The following is a 24,690-nucleotide window of genomic DNA, read 5'->3' on the forward strand; positions in this document are numbered from 1 at the left end:
TATGAGCCTTTGATTAACCCCTTCCCACTCTTTGCCATATATATATATATATATATATATATATATATATATATATATATATATATATATATATACATAGTATGTGCAGGTGGGCCTTAAAGGGAATTTCCAGGACAAACATATTGATGGCCTATCCCCTGGTTAGCTCATTAATATCAGATTTGTGGGGGTCCGGCACGTGTCACCTCCACTAATCAGCTGTTTGCAGCTTCGGTCGAGATCAGATGTAAACATTGTTGAGGAGCTGAACATCACAGCTCTGGTCACTGTGTAGTGGCCGCTCCCTGGTGCTGCAGATCAGCTCCTATTACATGAATATTAGCTGATCTGCAGGACCCGCAGTACAGTGAATGGAGCGGTGATGTTCAATCTTCACACTATTTACATCTGAGCGTTGCAAACAACTGATGGGTAGAGTCAGTGCCGCGTGTCGGAGCCCACCGATCTGATATTGATAACCCATCCCCAGGATAAATCATCATTATTATACTACTGGAAACTCCATTAATGGATTGTCTGGGATTAATAGCTCGAGCCCCTTCTTTAAGAAAAAACAGTCCCTAACTGGTCACAGGATGAATGTGGGATTTCAGGTCACCCATTTACTGCAATGTAGCTGGCAATGCCACCCAGCGGATCTAAGCAAGTCCCGGGGCCACAACAATATACAGCCAGTGCCCGAGTATAGGATGGAAGATTAAAAAAAATCTTCAAAAATGTATTTTGTATGAGGCATACATCAAAAATACATGCAATGCTTTTCCTGACAACACTGAGTTTTATAATGTGGAAAAAATCGTTTAAATAAACACTGTGTGAACATAACCCTAACTGGATTGTGACTGTGTATATACATATATAAGCTGCCCCTCCCCCACCATGTGAGCATTCTCAGCGTGTACTGACCAATTCTGTCCACCAGGTGGCAACAGCAGGAAATTACAGCGATGAGACAAGCACTGCATGACATCCCCGCCCCAATCTGTCCTATATCAGACACGCCCCCTACCAACGCCCCGCCTCCGCTGCCATGACAACCGAATTATTTAATGGCAAAAAGAGAGACCTTATATGAGCAGAGAAGTAGCGGCCGGAGCGCGGGGTCCGCACAGGTGAGCGCCCCCATAACACAGTGTATGTACTGCACGTCAGCTCTATGGCAGACTGTCACCTGTGCTGGATCCAGTACGTGTTATTTATATCTGTACAGAGACACAGAGGACGCAGCGGGGCCCTGTCGCCAGATATATATGTGTGTGTGTATATACAGTATATATGTGTATGTATATGCTGTATTACTGTATATATGTGTGTGTGTGGGGATATACAGTATATATATGTGTATGTATATGCTGTATTACTGTATATATGCGTGTATATATGTACTAGCTATTGAACCCGGGTGGCGAGCATTTTTATTGGTATATGGTCCCCTATCCTGGTATTTGTGCTGCCCCCATCCTATTGTGGTATGCATGGTCCCTCCACCCCCCAATCCTGGTATACATGGCACACCTCATTCCCCAATCATGGTATGTATGGTCCCCTCACCCCCCAACCCTGGTATGCATGACACACCTCACCCCCCAATCATGGTATGTATGGTCCCCTCACCCCCCAATCCTAGTATGCATGGCACACCTCATTCCCCAATCCTGGTATGCATGGTCCCCTCACCTCCCAATCCTGGTATACATGGCACCCCTCACCCCCCAATCCTGGTATGCATGGCACCCCTCACCCCCAATCCTGGTATGCATGGCACCCCTCATTCCCCAATCCTGGTATGCATGGCACCCCTCATTCCCCAATCCTGGTATGCATGGCACCCCTCATTCCCCAATCCTGGTATACATGGCACCCATCACCCCCCAATCCTGGTATGCATGGTCCCCTCACCCCCCAATCCTGGTATACATGGCACCCCTCATTCTCCAATCCTGGTATGCATGGCACCCCTCACCCCCAATCCTGGTATACATGGCACCCCTCATCCCCCAATCCTGGTATACATGGTCCCCTCACCCCTCAATTCTGGTATACATGGCATCCCTCATTCCCCAATCCTGGTATACATGGCACCCCTCACCCCCTAATTCTGGTATGCATGGTCCCCTCACCCCCCAATCCTGGTATGTATGGTCCCCTCACCCCCCAATTCTGGTATACATGGCATCCCTCACCCCCCAATCCTGGTATGCATGGCACCCCTCACCCCCAATCCTGGTATACTTGGCACCCCTCATTCCCCAATCCTGGTATGCATGGCACCCCTCACCCCCAATCCTGGTATGCATGGCACCCCTCATTCCCCAATCCTGGTATGCATGGCACCCCTCATTCCCCAATCCTGGTATGCATGGCACCCCTCATCCCCAATCCTGGTATGCATGGTCCCCCCCCCAATTCTGGTATACATGGCACCCCTCAGCCCCAATCCTGGTATGCATGGTCCCCTCACCCCCCAATTCTGGTATACATGGTACCCCTCAACCCCAATCCTGGTATGCATGGTACCCCCTCATCCCTATTCTGGTATCTATGGTACCCCCTCACATCCCCAATCCTGGTATGCATGGTACCCCTCATCCCTATCCTGATATGCATGGCACCCCTCACCCCCAATCCTGTTATGCATGGCACCCCTCACCCCCAATCCTGTTATGCATGGTCCCCTCACCCCCAATCCTGTTATGCATGGTCCCCTTACCCCCCAATCCTGGTATGCATGGCACCCCTCACCCCCCAATCCTGGTATGGATAGTCCCCTCACCCGCCAATCCTGGTATGTATAGTCCTCTCACCCCCCAATCCTGGTATGTATGGCACCCCTCACCCCCCAATCCTGGTATGTATGGCACCCCTCACCCCCCAATCCTGGTATGTATGGCACCCCTCATCCCTATCATGCTACACACACATACAAGAAAATAAACACTTATACTCACCTTTCTTCCCTGTGCTCCAGCGCTGTTTCCCGTTCTGCTGGAGGCCGGGGGAGGAGTGCGGCGCCGAAGTACGCGTGTGCTCATACCACGCTGTCCGGCTCCATTTTGCTGAAGACACATTGCAAATGTGTCTTCAGTAAAATGGCGCCGGATAGCGCTATGCGCATGTGCCGATTTCAATGCCTCCCTCTTCCCCCGGACTCTGGACCGAACAGAGGCGCCGCGGTAGCGCTCATCCCGGTCAGGTAAGTATGTAAGTATGGCGCCAGAGATCGCGGTATGTGTTCAGTGTATACGCATACCTCGATCTCCAGCACCATACACTCCTCTTACCTGTAACGGCTCCATGCGTTCTTCAGTCTGGAGCCAGACTGTGCAGGCGTGTCGCACTAGCGCAGACTATAAAGGCTTCAGACAGAGGGACGCTTGTAGCGTTATATTATAGATACTCTATATGTATGTATATATATATATATGTATACTGTATATGTGTATATGCATACTGTATGTATATATATATGTATACTGTATATGTGTGTATATATGTATACTGTATGTGTGTGTATATATGTATACTGTATATGGGTGTGTATATGTATACTGTATATGGGTGTGTATATATGTATACTGTATGTGTGTGTATATATATGTATACTGTATATGTGTGTGTATATCTATACTGTGTATATATGTATACTGTATATGGGTGTGTATATATGTATACTGTATATAGGTGTATATATATGTATACTGTAGATGTGTGTATATGTATACTGTATATGGGTGTATATATGTATGCTGTATGTGTGTGTATATATATATGTACAGTGGTGGCCAAAAGTATTGGCACCCCTGCAATTCTGTCAGATAATACTCAGTTTCTTCCCGAAAATGATTGCAATCACAAATTCTTTGGTATTATTATCTTCATTTAATTTGCTTGCAAGGAAAAACACAAAAGAGAATGAAGCAAAAATAAAATCATTGATCATTTCACACAAAACTCCAAAAATGGGCCGGACAAAAGTATTGGCACCCTCAGCCTAATACTTGGTTGCACAACCTTTAGCCAAAATAACTGCGAACAACCGCTTCCGGTAACCATCAATGAGTTTCTTACAATGCTCTGCTGGAATTGTAGACCATTCTTCTTTGGCAAACTTGTAGTGAGCTGGCCGTCTCTGGCTGTTCTGTGATAATTGATATAGAGCCTGTTACAGAAGTGATTACACAGGATGATGTTGCCACCTTGTGGCCAGAGGTTGCACCTGCGCAGGGTGTGATGACAGAGAAAAAGACTGAGCCTCCTGTGTCCCGCCCTAGAGAGTCACGTGACCAAAGTGGGAAGCAGGAAAAAGCGCGCGCAGAGTCTGCTGTGGTCTGTGAAAAGAGCCAGGACGGTGTGCAGGCCCTCGTGTGTGGCGCAGGAGAGACTCTCAACGTGATTTCTTCTATCTGACACCATATCCTCGGAGCCTTCCCCAGCTCCTGCACTGCTGAAGGATTCAGCTGTTACACTCCCTGCTACTGGAGTGTGGACTACATAAGGGGACCCACCAGAGCTTCTATCCGGATCAGAGAGACTGTAAGCGGGACCTCTGGCGAGAGGCCGAAGTATCCCTTCCTTTGTTTCCGCGAATTCTGCTGTTCCTGTTTTTTCTCCGGCTGGGACGCCTTCCTGCAAAGACAGACAGGCCTGCGACGGGGGACACATCCTTCTGGAGTAAAGGACTGGTAACGTGTGAGTAGGGACAGTGAGGGTCAGCTTATCAGTACACGTTATTACTGTGCATATTTACGGTTGTCATTTATTGTTTTTTTTTCTTTGCTGTGTTAAAAATGTATGCGAGTAAAGATACGGTTGTCAAGATAGAGTCTGTGTGTGGGGATCTTGCTGGGCCAGATCATAGATACCAATGCGCGGCCTTGCCCGCGGTCACTTCAAACTGCTCCAGGTCCCTGATATTTGAAGGGAGCCTTCTCCAAACTGCCATTTTGCGATCTCTCCACAGGTGTTCTATGGGATTCAGGTCTGGACTCATTGCTGGCCACCTTAGAAGTCTCCAGTGCTTTCTCTAAAACCATTTTATAGTGCTTTTGGAAGTGTGTTTTGGGTCATTGTCCTGCTGGAAGACCCATGACCTCTGAGGGAAACCCAGCTTTCTCACACTGGGCCCTACATTATGCTGCAAAATTTGTTGGTAGTCTTCAGACTTCATAATGCCATGCACACTGTCAAGCAGTCCAGTGCCAGAGGCAGCAAAGCAACCCCAAAACATCAGGGAACCTCCGCCATGTTTGACTGTAGGGACCGTGTTCTTTTCTTTGAATGCCTCTTTTTTTTTCCTGTACACTCTATGTTGATGCTTTTTCCCAAAAAGCTCTACTTTTGTCTCATCTGACCAGAGAACATTCTTCCAAAACGTTTTAGGCTTTCTCAGGTAAGTTTTGGCAAACTCCAGCCTGGCTTTTTTATGTCTCGGGGTAAGAAGTGGGGTCTTCCTGGGTATCCTACCATACAGTCCCTTTTCATTCAGACGCCAACGGATAGTATGGGTTGACACTGCTGTACCCTCGGACTGCAGGGCAGCTTGAACTTGTTTGGATGTTAGTCGAGGTTCTTTATCCACCATCCGCACAATCTTGCGTTGAAATCTCTCGTCAATTTTTTTTTCCGTCCACATCTAGGGAGGTTAGCCACAGTGCCATGGGCTTTACACTTCTTGATGACACTGCGCACGGAAGACACAGGAACATTCAGGTCTTTGGAGATGGACTTGTAGCCTTGAGATTGCTCATGCTTCCTCACAATTTGGTTTCTCAAGTCCTCAGACAGTTCTTTGGTCTTCTTTCTTTTCTCCATGCTCAATGTGGTATACACAAGGACACAGGACAGAGATTGAGTCAACTTTAATCCATGTTAACTGGCTGCAAGTGTGATTTAGCTATTGCCAACACCTGTTAGGTGCCACAGGTAAGTTACAGGTGCTGTTAATTACACGAATTAGAGAAGCATCACATGATTTTTCAAAGGGTGCCAATACTTTTGTCCACCCCCTTTTTTAGGTTTGGTGTGGAATTATATCCAATCTGGCTTTAGGACAATTCTTTTTGTGTTTTTTTCATTGAAGACAAATTAAATGAAGAGAATAATACCAAAGAATTTATGATTGCAATCATTTTCAGGAAGAAATTGAGCATTATCTGACAGAATTGCAGGGGTGCCAATACTTTTGGCCAGCACTGTATACTGTATATGGGCGTGTGTATATATATATGTATACTGGTATGTGTGTGTATATGTGTGTATATATGTGTATATATGTATACTGTATATGTGTGTATATATGTATACTGTATATGTGTGTATATATGTATACTGTATATGGGTGTGTATATATATATATATATATATACAGTATATGGGTGTGTATATATATATATATATATACTGTATACTGGGTGTGTATATATGTATACTGTATAAGTGTGTATATATATGTATACTGTATATGGGTGTATATATATGTATACTGGTATATGTGTGTATATATGTATACTGTATATGGGTGTATATATGCATACTGTATATGTGTGTATATATGTATACTGTATATGTGTGTATATATGTATACTGTATATGTGTGTATATATATGTATACTGTATATGGGTGTGTATATATGTATACTGTATATGTGTGTATATAAATGTATACTGTATATGGGTGTGTATATGTATACTGTATATGTGTGTATATATATGTATACTGTATATGGGTGTGTATATATGTATACTGTATATGTGTGTATATGTATACTGTATATGGGTGGATATATACAGTACAGACCAAAAGTTTGGACACACCTTCTCATTTAAAGATTTTTCTGTATTTTCATGACTCTGAAAATTGTACATTCACACTGAAGGCATCAAAAGTATGAATTAACAAATGTGGAATTATATACTTAACAAAAAAGTGTGAAACAACTGAAAATATGTCTTATATTCTAGGTTCTTCAAAGTAGCCACCTTTTGCTTTGATGATTGCTTTGCACACTCTTGGCATTCTCTTGATGAGCTTCTAGAGGTAGTCACCGGAAATGGTTTTCACTTCACAGGTGTGCCCTGTCAGGTTTAATATGATAAAGTGCTTTATTCTTTGTCGGGTCCAGGGGTCCTGTAGAATGTGAATCCCTGAGGAACAGCGTATCCTTGGCTTGTGCCAAGACAGAAGAAAAGTTGCTGAACACTTGGTACCCCAAAGTGATCAATCTATTTGCCAATCAAGATGCCCTGCAGTTGATTAATGCGGACAAATTGGATTCCTTTTATAACTGCGTCTCGACTAGCGGGGTGCCTCAAGGGTCTGTCTTGGGCCCTATATTATTTAATATACTTATTAATGATCTAGTGGAAGGGTTGCATAGTAAAATAGCAATATTTGCAGATGATACTAAACTTTGTAACGTAGTTAATACAGATGAGGATAGGGCACAGCTACAGGAGGATTTAGATAAATTGGGGAGTTGGGCCAAAAAATGGCAAATGGGGTTCAATGCCGATAAATGTAAGGTCATGCACATGGGAAAGAAAAACAGCAGTCACCCATACATATTAAATGGGAAACCGTTGGGGAAATCTGACATGGAGAAGGACCTGGGCGTCTTGGTTAACAGCAAATTAAATTGGAGTGCCCAGTGTCAGGCAGCAGCTGCGAAGGCAAATAGAGTCATGGCATGCATCAGAAGAGGAATAGGGGCATATGATGAGAACATTGTTCTTCCTCTGTATAAAGCGCTGGTAAGGCCGCACTTAGAATATTGTGCACAGTTCTGGGCTCCGGTACTCAGGAAAGACATATTGGAGCTAGAGAGGGTACAAAGGAGGGCGACTAAGGTAATAAAGGGAATGGAGGGACTAGAATACCCAGAGAGGTTGTCCAAATTAGGCCTATTTACGTTGGAAAAGAGAAGGCTTAGGGGAGACCTCATAAACATGTATAAATACATCAGGGGGCTGTACAGAGATCTCTCCCATGACCTGTTTATACCAAGGATGGTGACAAAGACGAGGGGGCACACTATGCGTCTGGAGGAAAGGAGGTTCCTGCACCAGCATAGAAGGGGATTCTTTACGGTCAGAGCTGTGAGACTCTGGAATTCTCTGGGAGAGGAAGTGGTGATGTCCAACTCACTTAATGAGTTCAAGAGAGGACTGGACGCCTTTCTTGAGAACAATAAAATTACATCTTATGCTTAGTGATAGTTAATTAATCCAGGGATTTAATCTGACTGCCAGATTGGAGTCGGGAAGTGAATTTTTCCTCAATGATGTAAATTGGCCTATACCGCATGGTTTTTTTTTGCCTTCCCCTGGATCAACGCTGCGGAATAGCTGCAGTGCACAAGAAATAGGCTGAACTGGATGGACACTTGTCTTTTTTCGGCCTTTTAAACTATGTAACTATGTAACACTTATGTCCAAGCAGGTAAAGGCGGCTGCAAGATCCGTGATATATAAGGATTCATGTTCATTATTGTATCTCTGGATCAGACATAGACTCAGAGTGATACAACTAAATAGACCCTATAGGGGTAAAGTTGGCATATCCGGGGGGAAATATATCCCAGATTTGCCAAACTGAGCCAACTCATGAAACACATGGGTACATAGGAGAAGAAAGAGTTAATTGGCGTAAAAAATATAAATTTTTATTCCATCAAGTTAAAAAACGTACATAGTAAAAAGAGAAATGACATAATACGGATAGTATAAAGACACTAATTAGATTACCAATGTAGCAAGATATGTTACAAAGTATACATATATGGTCACGCATATGGTCACAGTGGGACATGAGCAATATAGATAATATAGCATAAGGTTAGTATATCAAGACAATCCAATGAGTGTAATAATATATCAAAAAGTAATCCAGAAGTATTCCATAGTCATTGGATTTACACTTGCCATATGCATCAGGTATCCATCTAAATAATGCTCCTGCCCACAAATAATCAGATACATGTCACATAAAACATTTTTTAAGGTAGTCTCTTACCACAAAGAGTGCCAAAAAGGAGGGTAAAGTGCATAAAGGAACGCACAGTGGCAGAGTGGTATTCCCATCTCATATATTTATGGCACTTCCACAGTCTGAGGACGCACATTCGGCTGAAGTATATTGCTGCGCAGGGACATGCCGGGTCCCTGAGCTGCAATGCATGCTGCCAGCCAATCAAAGGCCGGTAGCTGATGTCGGCGTGCCAGTCACGAGCGACGCATGGAAGTGACGTCATGCGCTGCCCTTGCCGGCACACTGAAATCAGCTACAGAAGAAGACGCCGCATGTCGTGGGAGCGCAGGAAGGTAAGAAGAATCATTTATTTTTGTTTATTTAATGTATTAGAAAAGAACGACAGAACATTATACCAGGAAAGGGCCAAGGATGGGGAGCATTAGACAAGGAAGGGGCTCAGGGTGGGGAGAATTAGACAAGGAAGGGGCCCAGGATGGGGAGCATTATATAAAGAAGGGGCCCAGGATGGGGAACATTATACAAGGAAAGGGCCCAGGATAGGGAGCATTATACCAGAATGGGGGTCATTATACCATGACATGGGCCAGGATGAAGGACATTACACCAGGAAGGGCACAAGGATGGAGGTCATTATACCAGAATGGGGCCTAGGATGGGGGACAGGATACCAGGATGGAGGACATTGTTATAGGATGGGGGACATTGTACCAGGATTGGGGACATTGTTACAGGAAGGGGCCAGGATGGGGGACATTATTACAGTAAGAGGCACAGGACCAAGGACATTATACCAGGAAGGAGCCCAGGATTGGGACGTTATTGCTGAAAGGGGCTCAGGATGGGGGGTATTATACACAGAAGGTGGATATTATAACAGGAAGAGGCCCAGGATCGGGGATATTATAACAGGAAGGGGCGCAGGATGGGGAACATTATACCAGGAAGGGGCCTAGAATGAGAGACATTATTATAGGATGGGGCTACAATGGGAAACATCCAAGGCAGGGACGAACACGCGCATCATTATCGGATCTAGAATGCTACAAGGGCCCATACATCTGACCAACATGCTGGTGGGGGCCCAGGTCCAAATTTTGCACATCTGCAGGAACATGGCATATGGCTTAACAGTATGTCATATGTTGGGAAGGGGTTAAGCTACAGCACATTACATAGCCTCTTGCAGCTATATCAATGGAAAAATTAAAAAATGTATGGCTTTTTGAAGAAGGGAAGGAAAAAATGCAAAACAAAAAATTATCCGGTCCTGAAGGGATTAAGGAGTTCCCACCCACAGTAAATGTTGTCACTCAGCTTAAAATCTTCACTTGCTTATTAGCAGAAGCTAAGGTTTCATTAGGATCGCCGAGGCTAAAGTTACATGCGGCTCCAGCTTACATGTAAAGGGGATGGTATCAAGGAGTCTCGCCAAACTTTCCCTACAAATGTCCAACAATTCAGAATTCATATCCATTGATAATTTATCTTCTAAAATGATAGCATTTTTTTTCTATCCTTTTCATTTTATGTGTAATTAACTTTTTGCTCTCCTCCTTTAAGCAATGGGAGGAACGACTGATAAGGATCCAGGAAACCATTGATGAATGGCTGAAGGTGCCGACCCAGTGGCTTTAATCTTCTCTTCTGAGGACATCATGCAGCAAATGCCTGAAGAAGGACGCTTATTCCAGACTGTGGACAGAAACTGGAGAGAGATCATGAAACATTGCGTTAAAGACCCGAAGGTAAATGGATGCTTCATGGTGGACTGATACAAGAAAGCACGGTCATCTTGCATCCAGGATTGATGTTTTCCAAGAGTCCGTGTCCTGATGCTTCCATCACAAGGATCCCGGGTTATGGGGCTCCGCATTGCCTGGACTCCAGCCTCCCGCATCTTCTATTTTCTATCCAAATAGGTTCTAATTTTTCTTTTAATATAAACTATTGGCACAATAGTCAATGAATGTGACCTTTTTTCAGTCTCTATAACTATATAATGGAATCTTACTTATGGGCTATCTACTTTGTTTTAGGTTTTAAGCGCCACTTCTCTGACCGGACTTCTGGAGAAACTTCAGGACAGCAATGTGCTTCTGGATAAAATCATGAAAGGGCTGAATGCCTATCTGGAGAAGAAGAGGCTTTTTTCCCACGGTATAGTCCTTTCACTTGTTGCAATGATTGTATATATTCCTTAAATATTTTTTTTTCTTATTTAAACGCATTGAAATCATTTTTGTAATTGGATTTCATTAATAATTTTGCACTGTTTGCCTTCTATTGGCTCTGTGTTGCGCTGGCTATTGGACTTATTTTTAATCTGTCTTTTTTCAGCTCCTCTTAGCCGATTTATGACCACAGATCACATCAAAGCTGAATGTGCAGGAAACAAAAAGCCTAACGGTGCAACATTTTTAATGAAACTGAATTGTCGCAAATACTCGCAATTAAATGGGTATTCCCATCTCCAAGATCCTATCCCAATATGTAGTAGGCGTAGTAATAATAATAATATTAGCAAATACCTCCAATTAGAAGTGTAGTATAGTTCTTCTGATTCACTATGTCGCTTTCCCCATGTGCAAGGCATTGCAGTAGCTTCGGTATCCATGGTTACGACCACTCATATAGTGACAGTTATTTGCTAGTGGTCGTAACCTAAGCTACTGCAATGCCCTGCACATGGGGTAAGCAACAAAACAAATCAGAAGAACTATACTAAACTTCTAATTGGAGGTATTTGCTAATATTATTATTATTACGCATACTACATATTGGGGTAGAATCCTGGAGATGGGAATACACATTTCAGTTAAATAAAAAAAAGTTCCCAAAGCTGGATAGCCCCTTTAAGCTAACCATACGCATGACATATGAGATACCCGTGGTCTGAATGGTTATTTGGCTATTTCTCCTGACTCCCACCTATTCTGCTGAACAGTCATGTGGTTTTAATGGGGAGAGAGGAGAAAGTCGGTACTGGACACCTCCGGCAGCGGGTTATCTCCCCTGAGAACCAAAAGACCGGGTATTGAAATCCCATCTGCCCGATCCTTCTGGCCCTGACATCCTCTATCGGGGGAGAGTCAGGAGACCCCCATACACATCAGTGGGTAGGCCGGTCCTGCTGCAATCGTCAGGTTTAAACTATTTTAATCCAATGTGTATGGGGACTGAATCTTTACTTTAAAGCTTTGCTTTTCTATTTTCTCACATAGACACTAATACAAATGGCGCCTGACCCAATACTTTAATGACATCTTTATCATATTGTGCATTTTCGCTTTAGCTTTTTCTTCCTGTACAACAATGAAATGCTAGAAATTCTCTCTGAGACTAAAGATCCTCTGCGGGTCCAACCACATCTAAAGAAGGGCTTTGAAGGCATAGCAAAGCTGGAGCTCCTTCCTAACCTGGACATCAAAGCCATGTACAGCACCGAGGGGGAACGCGTAGAGCTCATCCAGACCATCTCCACCTCTGAGGCTCGGGGGGCCGTGGAGAAGTGGCTCATCCAAGGGGAAGATGTCATGTTAAGGAGCGTGCATGATGTTATTGCTCGGTCACGAATGGTACGGATCTACCTACAGACCAAAAGCATTAATTGGAACTAATCTAGTCTATATATATAATCGTCTTATCCCGTCTGTCTGTCTGTCTGTGTGTCTGTCTGTCCAGGAAATCCCGCGTCGCTCATTGGTCCGGCAGCGGCCAATCAGCGCCGGGGGATTTCTAAAAAAAGATGGCGGCCGTTAGCGGCTCATCTGCGGGACGGAGCTGAGCGGCGATGCAGCCGGGAGATGACCGGCGCAAGGCGCTCATCTCCCGGCCGGCAACAGCAGAAGGAACCCGACCGACGGACCCATCTGCGGGATGGAGATGCAGCCGGAAGATGAGCGTCGCGAGGTGCTCATCTCCCGGCCGGTAGCAGCGGAAGGACCGCCGGCGTCGCTGACCTCCATGCGGAAGGGAGGACCGGGGAGCGGCGCTGCGGGTCGGGATACTTCTGCTGTGAGCGCCCGCTATGTCCCGGGTTCTCGCAGCGGAAGTAGCCGCACAGGCAGCGCCGCTCCCCGGTCCTCACCAAGACGATTCGATGATTGATCGCGGTCTTCGGACCCGACCAATCACTGATCTTAGCGCAAAACTTAAACACCGCTGTGCTGATCGGTCGCCGACGCTGCCCGCGACCAATCACCGATCTTGGCTCCACATTTAAACACCGCTGTGGTGATTGGTCGCGGCCGATATTTAAATTTGGCGCCAAAATCGGTGATTGGTCGCGGCCGATATTTCAATTTGGCGCCCAAATCGGTGATTGGTCGCGGTCAGCGTCCGCGACCAATCAGCACAATAGTGTTTAACTTTGGCGCCAAGATCAGTCATTGGTCGCGGGCCAAGACAGCGACCAATCACCGATTTGTGCGGCACTTTTAAATAGCGTCCGTGACCAATTGGATGTCAGCGCCGCTCCCCGGTCCTCCCTTCACACCCTAGCCGCATGGATGTCAGCGCCGCTCCCCGGTCCTCCCTTCACACCCTAGCCGCATGGATGTCAGCGCCGCTCCCCGGTCCTCCCTTCACACCCTAGCCGCATGGATGTCAGCGGCGCTGCCTGTGCGGATACTTCCGCTCCGAGAACCCGGGACATGAGCGGGCGCTCGCAGCAGAAGTATCTGGACTCGCAGCGCCGCTCCCCGGTCCTCCCTTAACACCCTAGCCGCTGATGTCCCCACTGTATCCGCATGGTCTTACAAAGGTCCGGACATTTGTGTTAAAAATCGCTGATTGGTCGCTGGCGCTGCCCGCGACCAATCACCGATTTGGGCGCCAAATTTAAATATCAGCCGCGACCAATCAGCACAGCGGTGTTTAAATGTGGAGCCAAGATCGGTGATTGGTCGCGGCCGATATTTAAATTTGGCGCCCAAATCGGTGATTGGTCGCGGGCAGCGCCAGCGACCAATCAGCGATTTTTAACACAAATGTCCGGACCTTTGTAACACCATGCGGATACTGTGGGGACATCAGCGGCTAGGGTGTGAAGGGAGGACCAGGGAGCGGCGCTGCGGGTCGTGATACTTCTGCTCCGAACGCCCGCTCATGTCCCGGGTTCTCGGAGCGGAAGTATCCGCACAGGCAGCGCCGCTGACATCCATGCGGCTAGGGTGTGAAGGGAGGAACGGGGAGCGGCGCTGACATCCAATTGGTCGCGGACGCTATTTAAAAGTGCCGCACAAATCGGTGATTGGTCGCGGTCTTGGCCCACAACCAATCACGGATCTTGCCGCAAAAGTTAAACACTACGGTGCTGATTGGTCGCGGACGCTGACAGCGACCAATCACCGATTTTGGCGCCACATTCAAATATCGGCCGCGACCAATCACCGATCTTGGCTCCACATTTAAACACCGCTGTGCGGATTGGTCGCGGACGCTATTTAAATGTGGCACCAAAATCGGTGATTGGTCGCGCCCAGCGTCGGCGACCAATCAGCACAGCGGTGTTTAAATGTGGAGCCAAGATCGGTGATTGGTCGCGGCCGATATTTGAATGTGGCGCCCAAATCGGTGATTGGTCGCTGTCAGCGTCCGCAACCAATTAGCACCGTAGTGTTTAACTTTGGCCGCAAGATCAGTGGTTGGTTGCGGGCCAAGTCGGCGATCAATCACCGATTTGTGCGGCACATTTAAATAGCGGCCGCGACCAATTGGATGTCAGCGCCGCTCCCCGGTGCTCCCTTCACGCCCTAGCCGCATGGATGTCAGCGCCGCTGCCTGTGCGGATACTTCCGCTCCGAGAACCCGGGACATGAGCGGGCGCTCGCAGCAGAAGTATCCCGACCCGCAGCGCCGCTCCCCGGTCCTCCCTTCACACCCTAGCCGCTGATGTCCCCACAGTATCCGCATGGTGTTACAAAGGTCCGGACATTTGTGTTAAAAATCGCTGATTGGTCGCTGACGCTGCCGCCGACCAATCACCGATTTAGGCGCCAAATTTAAATATCGGCCGCGACCAATCACCGATCTTGGCTCAACATTTAAACACCGCTGTACTGATTGGTCGCGGACGCTATTTAAATGTGCCGCCAAAATTGGTGATTGGTCGCGCACAGCGTCGGCGACCAATCAGCACAGCGGTGTTTGAATTTGCCGCCAAGATCGGTGATTGGTCGCGGCCAGCGCCAGCGACCAATCAGCGATTTTTAACACAGATGTCCTGACCTTTGTAACACCATGCGGATACTGTGGGGACATCAGTGGCTAGGGTGTGAAGGGAGGACCGGGGAGCGGCGCTGCGAGTCCGGATACTTCTGCTGCGAGCGCCCACTCATGTCCCGGGTTCTTGCAGCGGAACTATCCGCACAGGCAGCGGCGCTGACATCCATGCGGCTAGGGTGTGAAGGGAGGACCGGGGAGCGGCGCTGACATCCAATTGGTCGCGGCCGCTATTTAAATTTAAATGTGGCGCCAAAATCGGTGATTGGTCGCGCCCAGCGTCGGCGACCAATCAGCACAGCGGTGTTTAAATGTGGAGCCAAGATCGGTGATTGGTCGCGGCCGATATTTAAAATTGGCGCCCAAATCGGTGATTGGTCGCGGGCAGCGCCAGCGACCAATCAGCGATTTTGAACACAAATGTCCGGACCTTTGTAACACCCTGCGGATACTGTGGGGACATCAGCGGCTAGGGTGTGAAGGGGGGACCGGGGAGCGGCGCTGCGGGTCGGGATACTTCTGCTCCGAGCGCCCGCTCATGTCCCGGGTTCTCGCAGCGGAAGTAGCCGCACAGACAGGGGCGCTCCCCTGTCCTCTCTAATACGATTCCGCTCCCCGCTCCTCACCAATACGATTCGCTGATTGGTCGCGCTCTCCACACCCGACCAATCAGTGATCTTGGCGCTAAAGTTAAACACCGCTCTGCTGATTGTTCGCGTCCGCTGCCCGCAACCAATCACCGATTTGGGCGCCACATTTAAATAGCGGCCGCGACCATTCACCGATCTTGCCGCCACATTTAAACACTGCTGTGCTGATTGGACGCGGACGCCGGACGCGTCCAATCAACGAGATTGGCGCCAAATTTAAGCAACGCTCTGCTGATTGATCGCGGTCGCTGGCCGAGATCAATCAGCAGTATTGGCGCAAAATTTAAACAACACTCTGCTGATTGGTCGCGGTTGTCGGCCGTGACCAGTCAGCAGTATTGGCGCCAAATTTAAACCTCACTCTGCTGATTGGTCGCAACCACCGGCCGCGACCAATCTGCGTTTTTGGTGCCAAATTTAAACAACGCTCTGCTGATTGGTCACGGTCGCCGGCCGAGACCAATCAGCAGCATTGGGGCCAAATGTAAACCCCGCTGTGCTGATTGGTCGCGGTCGCTGGCAAAGACCCATCAGCATTATTGGTGCCAAATTTAAACCCTGCTCTACTGATTGGTCGCAGCCGCCAGCCGCGACTAATCAGCGATTTTGGTGCCAAATTTAAACACCGCACTGCTGATTGGTCGCGGCCGCCAGCCGCGACCAATCAGCGAGATTGGCGCCAAATTTAAACGCCGCTCTGCTGATTGGTCGCGGCCGCCATCCGCGACCAATCAGCGAGATTGGCGCCAAATTTAAACAACGCTCTGCTGATTGGTCGCTGTCGCCGGCCTCGACCAATCAGCGATTTTGGCACCAAATTTAAAGAATGCTCTGCTGTTTGGTCACGGCCGGCGACCAATCTGTGATTTTGGCGCCGAATTTAAACCCCACTCTGCATCGCTCTGCTGATTGGTCGCGGTCGGCGGCCATGACCAGTCAGCAGTATTGGCGCCAAATTTAAACACCGCTCGGCTGATTGGTCGCGACTAATCAGCGATTTTGGTGCCAAATTTAAACACGCTCTCCAGTCCTCACTAACACGGTTCGCTGATTGGTCGCGGCCGCCGCCCGCGACCAATCATCGATATTGCCGCCAAATTTAAACACCGCTTTGCTGATTGGTCGCGGTTGCCGAACGCGACCAATCAGCGATTTTGGCGCCAAATTTAAACACAGCTCTGCTGATTGCACCCGGTCGGCCGCATACCTATTCTAGAATACCCGATGCATTAGAATCGGGCCACCATCTAGTTCTTTTATATTTGTATAAGATTATTTGGCGGCAGTGAATGATTTGTGGATGATGTATCTCTTGCAATAGAGCCAGGTAGCAGATCTTCTACCTGCAATCGGTAGAAATGAATTTGCTAGATAATACTAGTAAGGTTGTCCCTCTCTTAAATGCTTCTGTCAACGTAATTTAACTTTCTTTTTTAAAAGGCATACCCTGCGACTGCAAGAAAAGACTGGGTGAGGGAATGGCCGGGACAGGTCGTGCTCTGTGTGTCTCATGTTCTGGACAAGTGAAGTGCATGAAGCTATCGGCAGTGGCCTGGAGGTACGGCATAAGCTCCTTTACTGATCAAGGTTGCTTCACTATAAACAGTCATGGCCGGAAGTGTTGGCACCCTTGAAGTTGTTCCAGAAAATGAAGTATTTTTCCATAAAAAATTGCATGTGTATTTTCTGTTATACACATGTTTATTTCCTTTGTATGTATTGGAACAACACAAAAAAAGGCAAATTGGATATAATTTCACACAAAACCCCATAAATGGGTCGGACAAAATTGTTGGCATCTTTCCAAAATTGTGGGTAAACAATTTTGTTTCAAGCATGTGATGCTCGTTCAAACTCACCTGTGGCAAGTAAAAGGTGCGGGCAATATGAAAATCACACCTGAAACCTGATACAAAGGGGAAAAGTTGACTCAGTCTTTGCGTTTTTACGTGCCACACTAAGCAGGGAGAACAGAAAGAGGAGGAGAGAACTGTCTGAGGACTTGAGAACCAAAATTGTTGACTAATATCTTCTTTTTGTGTTGTTCCAATATACACAAATGAAATAAACATGTGAACAACAAAACGTGTAATTGTAATAATTTTCTGGGAGAAATACATATATATACATTCATAGACAGACTTCATGAGTTCTCCTGCTAATAGACTGTCATACCCAGAGACGCAGCTTATAGGAGTTTCCAGGGGGGGATATACCATTGGTGCAACAGAGGTAAGGGGACCCACATTCACATCCAAAGATGCAAGCAGCTTATTTCACAGTACGTTATTAGACTGCAAAGAGCCCATGTAGTGTTCTTGCCCAGGGGTCTTCTCCTGGGGGTTGCAGTTGTACAGCGGCTCAATATCTTGAAGGTACCCAAAAGGCTCCATAGTATTGTTGGGATTTTGCATTGATTCATGCATCTTGTCTAGAGATGCGCAACTAAATTTGCAGGACCTTGGTCTAAGAGAGCAGGTTAGTAGTCTGTGGCTGTTGGATGGGAGCCTTGCTAACCGCCTCTTACATGCCGGCATCCCTGGCTCCTCTTTTGATTAGCCGGCCAGGCGTGATGTCATTTGTGCCTCACACCACAACTATGACATCGACATCAAAAGAGGAGCCGGAGATGCCGGTTCACGGGGCTCCGGTCCTGCGGCCGTGGAATACTGACCGGACTGTTGGACCAGAGTCCTGCAAATCCATTCGCTCATCTCTACTCTCGTCATATCTACCAATAAGGGAAGACATTGTATGGGATTTCCCATAATACCAGCATAAAATGAATCCATCTGCATTGAGTTTTCCATGCTGTTTGTAGCAGGGTTTTATAGAGGTACATCTGGGTATTTGGAGCAATTTGCGAGGAGGCAAATTGTCCCAGCAGACTCGCAGCACATTGGGGGCTCTCGTCACCATAGAGGGGCACGCTCGTGACGTGGTCAGGGAAATGATCGAAACAGGTTTGTGCAAACATCATGGCTGGCAGCAAACTTTCCAATACCATGTTCTATTTATTATACACTACATGGAGAAAGGTATTGTGCCCCCTCCACATTACACCTACAGGGGCTTTTATGGCCTCCTATTCTAATCCATATCCAGGATGTTAATATGGAGTCCGTCCCTCTACAGATATCACAGCTCAGTATGCCGAGCACCTTCATACATTTCACCATATTCCTATGTTCTTTCCATATCTATGTTATGTTCCCCCCTCTTTTCTTTGAGTTTTCATAGGACACAATTGATCTTGTCACAGTAAAGCAATCTTGGGGTGTACTTACAATGACGTCTATGGGGCAGTAGTCATTTCTGCATATTGAGATGGTGGTCCCTATATAGGAATGTTTTGGCATCTGTAGGTGTCGGCATCCCCTGTATATGACTCATTGCCACAATTGATCTTCTTTATAGTCAGTGGTTTGGATGGCCTAGGTGCGGTGTGTAATATTTTCTATCAATGGTGTGTGTGCTCTCCTCTGTGCAGTGTCGTTCTATAACCATGGATGGACTAATAAAGGGGTTTTATGTCAATTCCTTTAATGACCTTTTGTTCGGTTTCTTTGTAGGTATTATGTCATTCTCCGAGTGGTCAGCCATTCTAAGCCTGAGCAGACATATGGCAATGTAATTGATGTGTGCCTGACATTGCTCTTCCCTATGTGGCGGTGACATATTTATGCTGCCATTCTCCAGTATTTGTTCTAATTAATCATCCTAAAGGTGTTTAGTGGGGTTGAGGTTGAGAACGTGTGGGAAACAGTTCTGCTCTTCTATTCCCTTAGGGTTGGAAGCTACAATTGTTTAAAATGTCTTGTGCTGAAGCATTAAGATATCTTTTCACTGGAACTAAGGGGCCTAGACCACCCCCTAAAAACAAGGCCATACCTCCACCACCAAACTGCCCAGCGGGCACAATGCAGTTAATAGGGTAACGTTCTCCTGGCATTCACCAAATCCAGACTCGTCCATCAGATGCCAGATAGAGAAGTGTGATCCGTCACTGCACAGAACAGGTCTCCTCCAGAGTCCTGTGGTGGCGGCTTCACACCACTCCATCCGACGCTCGGCATCGTGCTTGGTGATGTAAGGCTGCATGCAGCTGCTCGGCCATAAAGCTCCAGGCGGGGGCGCAGTGTTTGTGGTGATGTTGTTACCAAAGTAGATCTGGACTCTGCAGTTATGGAGTCAGGAGAGCGTTCTGCCCTCTGCTCCTCAGCACTCAGTGACCCCGCTCTGTAATGTTCTGGGGTCTCCTGAGTTGCTGCAGTTCCTTCCACTCCTTAATAATATCACTCACATGTGATGGGGGAAGATTTAGGAGGGAAGAAATGTAATATCCAGACTTGTTACCCCGGTGGCTCCTATTACAGGACCGCGCTGGTATCAGAGAGCTCTGCACCACCAGCCGTTCTGTCATATGTTAGTAACAGCACACAGCATGGGAGGGCGGATGTTATACACCGGGGGCGTGGGGATTGATGTTATACACTGGTGGGGGGCGAGAGTCTTAATGTTATACAAGGCCGAGGGGCCAGATGTTATACCCTAGGGGTACGAGGGGCTAGATGTTATACTGTCCGAGGGCTGGATGTTATACACTGAGGAGCAAGGGGACGGATATTATATACCGGGGTGAGGGGACGGATATTATACACCGGGGGCGTGGGGACGGATATTATACACCAGGGGCGAGGGAACGGATATTATACACCAGGTGCGAGGGGACGGATATTATACACCAGGGGTGAGGGGACGGATATTATACACCAGGGGCGAGGGGACGGATATTATACACCGGGGGGCGTGGGGACGGATATTATACACCGGGGGGCGTGGGGACGGATATTATACACCAGGTGCGAGGGGACGGATATTATACACCAGGGGCGAGGGGACGGATATTATACACCAGGGGCGAGGGGACGGATATTATTCACCAGGGGTGAGGGGACGGATATTATTCACCAGGGGTGAGGGGACGGATATTATACACCAGGTGCGAGGGGACGGATATTATACACCAGGTGCGAGGGGACGGATATTATACACCAGGGGCGAGGGGACGGATATTATACACCAGGGGCGAGGGGACGGATATTATACACCAGGGGCGAGGGGACGGATATTATACACCAGGGGCGAGGGGACGGATATTATACACCGGGGGGCGTGGGGACGGATATTATACACCGGGGGGCGTGGGGACGGATATTATACACCAGGTGCGAGGGGACGGATATTATACACCAGGGGCGAGGGGACGGATATTATACACCAGGGGCGAGGGGACGGATATTATTCACCAGGGGTGAGGGGACGGATATTATACACCAGGGGTGAGGGGACGGATATTATACACCAGGGGCGAGGGGACGGATATTATACACCAGGGGTGAGGGGACGGATATTATACACCAGGGGCGAGGGGACGGATATTATACACCAGGGGCGAGGGGACGGATATTATACACCAGGGGCGGGGGGACGGATATTATACACCGGGGCGAGGGGACGGATATTATACACCGGGGGGGCGAGAGGCCAGATGTTATACACAAGGGGGAGGGAGCGAGGGGACAGATGTTATACACCGGGGCTGGGGGCCGGATATTATGCAAAGAAGGGCTTGGGGTTGGATGTTATACAGTGGGGTTGAGGGGATGGATTTTATACACTGGCGGGGGGGGGCGAGGGGACGGATATTATACACCGGGGGGGCGAGAGGCCGGATGTTATACACCAGGGGGAGGGAGCGAGGGGACAGATGTTATACACCGGGGCTGGGGGCCGGATGTTATACCCTGGGGGCCAGATGTTATGCAATGGAGCGCTTGGGGTTGGATGTTATACAGTGGGGTTGAGGGGATGGATTTTATACACTGGCGGGGGGGGCGAGGGGAGAGATGTTATACTAAACTAGGGGCGAGGGGTGGATGTTATACATCGGGGGAGGCGAGAGGCCGGATTTTATAAACTGGGGGCTGAGAGTCCGGATGTTATACACCGTGGGCAATGGGACTAAATGAAAAAAGCAGAATTCGGTGACTAGGAGTTTTGTCCTATAATGTATGTGCATTTGCCTTCCCTTTAGAAACTCTCCCTTGTGATTCTGCAGTGTCTTAGAGGTTGACTATCTTTTCCTACATTCCTCAGGAGTTTCTCATGAATAGACTTCCGGTGGCTTGCCCAACTCCGCTATTACTGGGAGAATGAGAATGCGAGAGTGCGAATCATCAACTGCAATGTGAAGTCCGCCTATGAGTACCTGGGCAGCTCCCCACGCCTGGTCATCACTCCGCTCACTGACAGATGCTAGCGGACTCTGCTATGATGTGATGGGTTATGCTCAGAAATGTTTTTGACTTTTGTATGATGCATGAAACTTATTAGCAATTATTATTGATATTTCATACCAGTTCTTTCATGTTTCATTGGTAGATCGGTGCTTTTTATCTAAATCTTGGTGGAGCTCCAGAAGGTCCGGCCGGCACAGGAAAAACTGAGACCACCAAAGATTTGGCCAAGGCGCTGGCCGTGCAGTGTGTGGTCTTTAACTGCTCTGATGGTTTGGACTACATAGCAATGTCAAAGGTACATACAATGTTAAGCTGCTCCATTGCAGATAATAAACTGACTCCATCCGATGTTCTGCTGACATCTTTTGATTATATAGTACAGACCAAAAGTTTGGACACACATTCTCATTTAAAGATTTTTCTGTATTTTCATGACTATGAAAATTGTACATTCACACTGAAAGCATCAAAACTATGAATTAACACATGTGGAATTATATACTTAACAAAAAAGTGTGAAACAACTGAAAATATGTCTTATATTCTAGGTTCTTCAAAGTAGCCACCTTTTGCTTTGATGACTGCTTTGCACACTCTTGGCATTCTCTTGATGAGCTTCAAGAGGTAGTCACCGGAAATGGTTTTCACTTCACAGGTGTGCCCTGTCAGGTTTAATAAGTGGGATTTCTTGCCTTATAAATAGGGTTGGGACCATCAGTTGTGTTGTGCAGAAGTCAGGTGAATACACAGCTGATAGTCCTACTGAATAGACTGTTAGAATTTGTATTATGGCAAGAAAAAAGCAGCTAAGTAAAGAAAAACGAGTGGCCATCATTACTTTAAGAAATGAAGGTCAGTCAGTCCGAAAAATTGGGAAAACTTTGAAAGTGTCCCCAAGTACAGTTGCAAAAACCATGAAGCGCTACAAAGTAACTGGGTCACATGAGGACCGCCCCAGTAAAGGAAGACCAAGAGTCACCTCTGCTTCTGAGGATAAGTTTATCCGAGTCACCAGCCTCAGAAATCGCAGGTTAACAGCAGCTCAGATTAGAGACCAGGTCAATGCCACACAGAGTTCTAGCAGCAGACACATCTCTTCAACAACTGTTAAGAGGAGACTTTGTGCAGCAGGCCTTCATGGTAAAATAGCTGCTAGGAAACCACTGCTAAGGACAGGCAACAAGAAGAAGAGACTTGTTTGGGCTAAAGAACACAAGGAATGGACACTAGACCAGTGGAAATCTGTGCTTTGGTCTGATGAGTCCAAATTTTAGATCTTTGGTTCCAACCACCGTGTCTTTGTGCGACGCAGATAAGGTGAACGGATGGACTCTACATGCCTGGTTCCCACCGTGAAGCATGGAGGAGGAGGTGTGATGGTGTGGGGGTGCTTTGCTGCTGACACTGTTGTGGATTTATTCAAAATGGAAGGCATACTGAACCAGCATGGCTACCACAGCATCTTGCAGTGGCATGCTATTCCATCTGGTTTGCGTTTAGTTGGACCATCATTTATTTTTTAACAGGACAATGACCCCAAACACACCTCCAGGCTTTGTAAGGGCTATTTGACCAAGAAAGAGAGTGATGGGGTGCTACACCAGTTGACCTGGCCTCCACAGTCACCAGACCTGAACTCAATCGAGATGGTTTGGCGTGAGCTGGACCACAGAGTGAAGGCAAAAGGGCCAACAAGTGCTAAGCATCTCTGGGAACTCCTTCAAGATTGTTGGAAGACCATTTCCGGTGACTACCTCTTGAAGCTCATCAAGAGAATGCCAAGAGTGTGCAAAGCAGTCATCAAAGCAAAAGGTGGCTACTCTGAAGAACCTAGAATATAAGACATATTTTCAGTTGTTTCACACTTTTTGCTAAGTATATAATTCCACATGTGTTAATTCATAGTTTTGATGCTTTCAGTGTGAATGTACAATTTTCAAAGTCATGAAAATCCAGAAAAATCTTTAAATGAGAAGGTGTGTCCAAACTTTTTTCTGTACTGTATATACACACACATATATATACTGTATATATATATACACACACATATATATATATATATATATATATATACACACACACACACATATATATATATATATATATATATATATATATATATATATATTGTATATATACACAACACATATATATATTGTGTATATATACACACACACACATATATATATATATACTGTATATAGACACACACACATATATACTGTATATAGACACACACATATATATATACTGTATATACACACACACATATACAGTATATACTGTATATAGACACACACATATATATATTGTATATAGACACACACATATATATATATACTGTATATACACACACATATATATATACTGTATATATACACACACACAAATATATAGAAATATATATATCTGGCGACAGGGCCCCGCTGCGTCCTCTGTGTCTCTGTACAGATATAAGTGTAACACGTACTGGATCCAGCACAGGTGACAGTCTGCCATAGAGCTG

General features: G+C 46.8%; 1 protein-coding gene across 2 annotated transcripts; it reads left to right on the forward strand.

Moving 5' to 3' along the window:
• Positions 1–1,015: 1,015 nt before the first annotated feature.
• LOC141222264 (dynein axonemal heavy chain 12-like) lies at positions 1,016–22,649 on the forward strand. Of its 2 annotated transcripts, XM_073666655.1 has the most exons (7): positions 1,029–1,133; positions 6,982–7,088; positions 10,571–10,755; positions 11,047–11,167; positions 12,303–12,585; positions 17,323–17,440; positions 22,042–22,649. In XM_073666655.1, exons 3-5 carry the CDS (start codon positions 10,615–10,617, stop codon positions 12,332–12,334), a joined length of 294 nt encoding a protein of 97 aa, XP_073522756.1. In that variant the 5' UTR covers positions 1,029–1,133; positions 6,982–7,088; positions 10,571–10,614; the 3' UTR covers positions 12,335–12,585; positions 17,323–17,440; positions 22,042–22,649. The 2 variants fall into 2 exon arrangements, with proteins under 2 accessions (XP_073522755.1, XP_073522756.1); XM_073666654.1 differs by lacking the exon at positions 6,982–7,088 and having other exon boundaries at positions 1,016–1,133.
• The last annotated feature ends 2,041 nt before the right edge of the window (positions 22,650–24,690 follow it).

The sequence above is a fragment of the Phyllobates terribilis genome, unplaced genomic scaffold (genome assembly GCF_046119375.1).
Source record: "Phyllobates terribilis strain yellow unplaced genomic scaffold, ASM4611937v1 Scaffold_353__1_contigs__length_1967111, whole genome shotgun sequence".
NCBI classification, from domain to species: domain Eukaryota; kingdom Metazoa; phylum Chordata; class Amphibia; order Anura; family Dendrobatidae; genus Phyllobates; species Phyllobates terribilis.

What these genes read in the sequence shown, in the direction of transcription:
- LOC141222264 (XM_073666654.1), top strand. Translation starts at nt 10,615, where the DNA reads ATGGCTGAAGGTGCCGACCCAGTGGCTTTAATCTTCTCTTCTGAGGAC. An exon ending in ATTGCGTTAAAGACCCGAAG is followed by an intron (nt 10,756 to 11,046) that starts GTAAATGGATGC and finishes ACTTTGTTTTAG; the next exon opens with GTTTTAAGCGCCACTTCTCT. An exon ending in GAAGAGGCTTTTTTCCCACG is followed by an intron (nt 11,168 to 12,302) that starts GTATAGTCCTTT and finishes TTTTCGCTTTAG; the next exon opens with CTTTTTCTTCCTGTACAACA.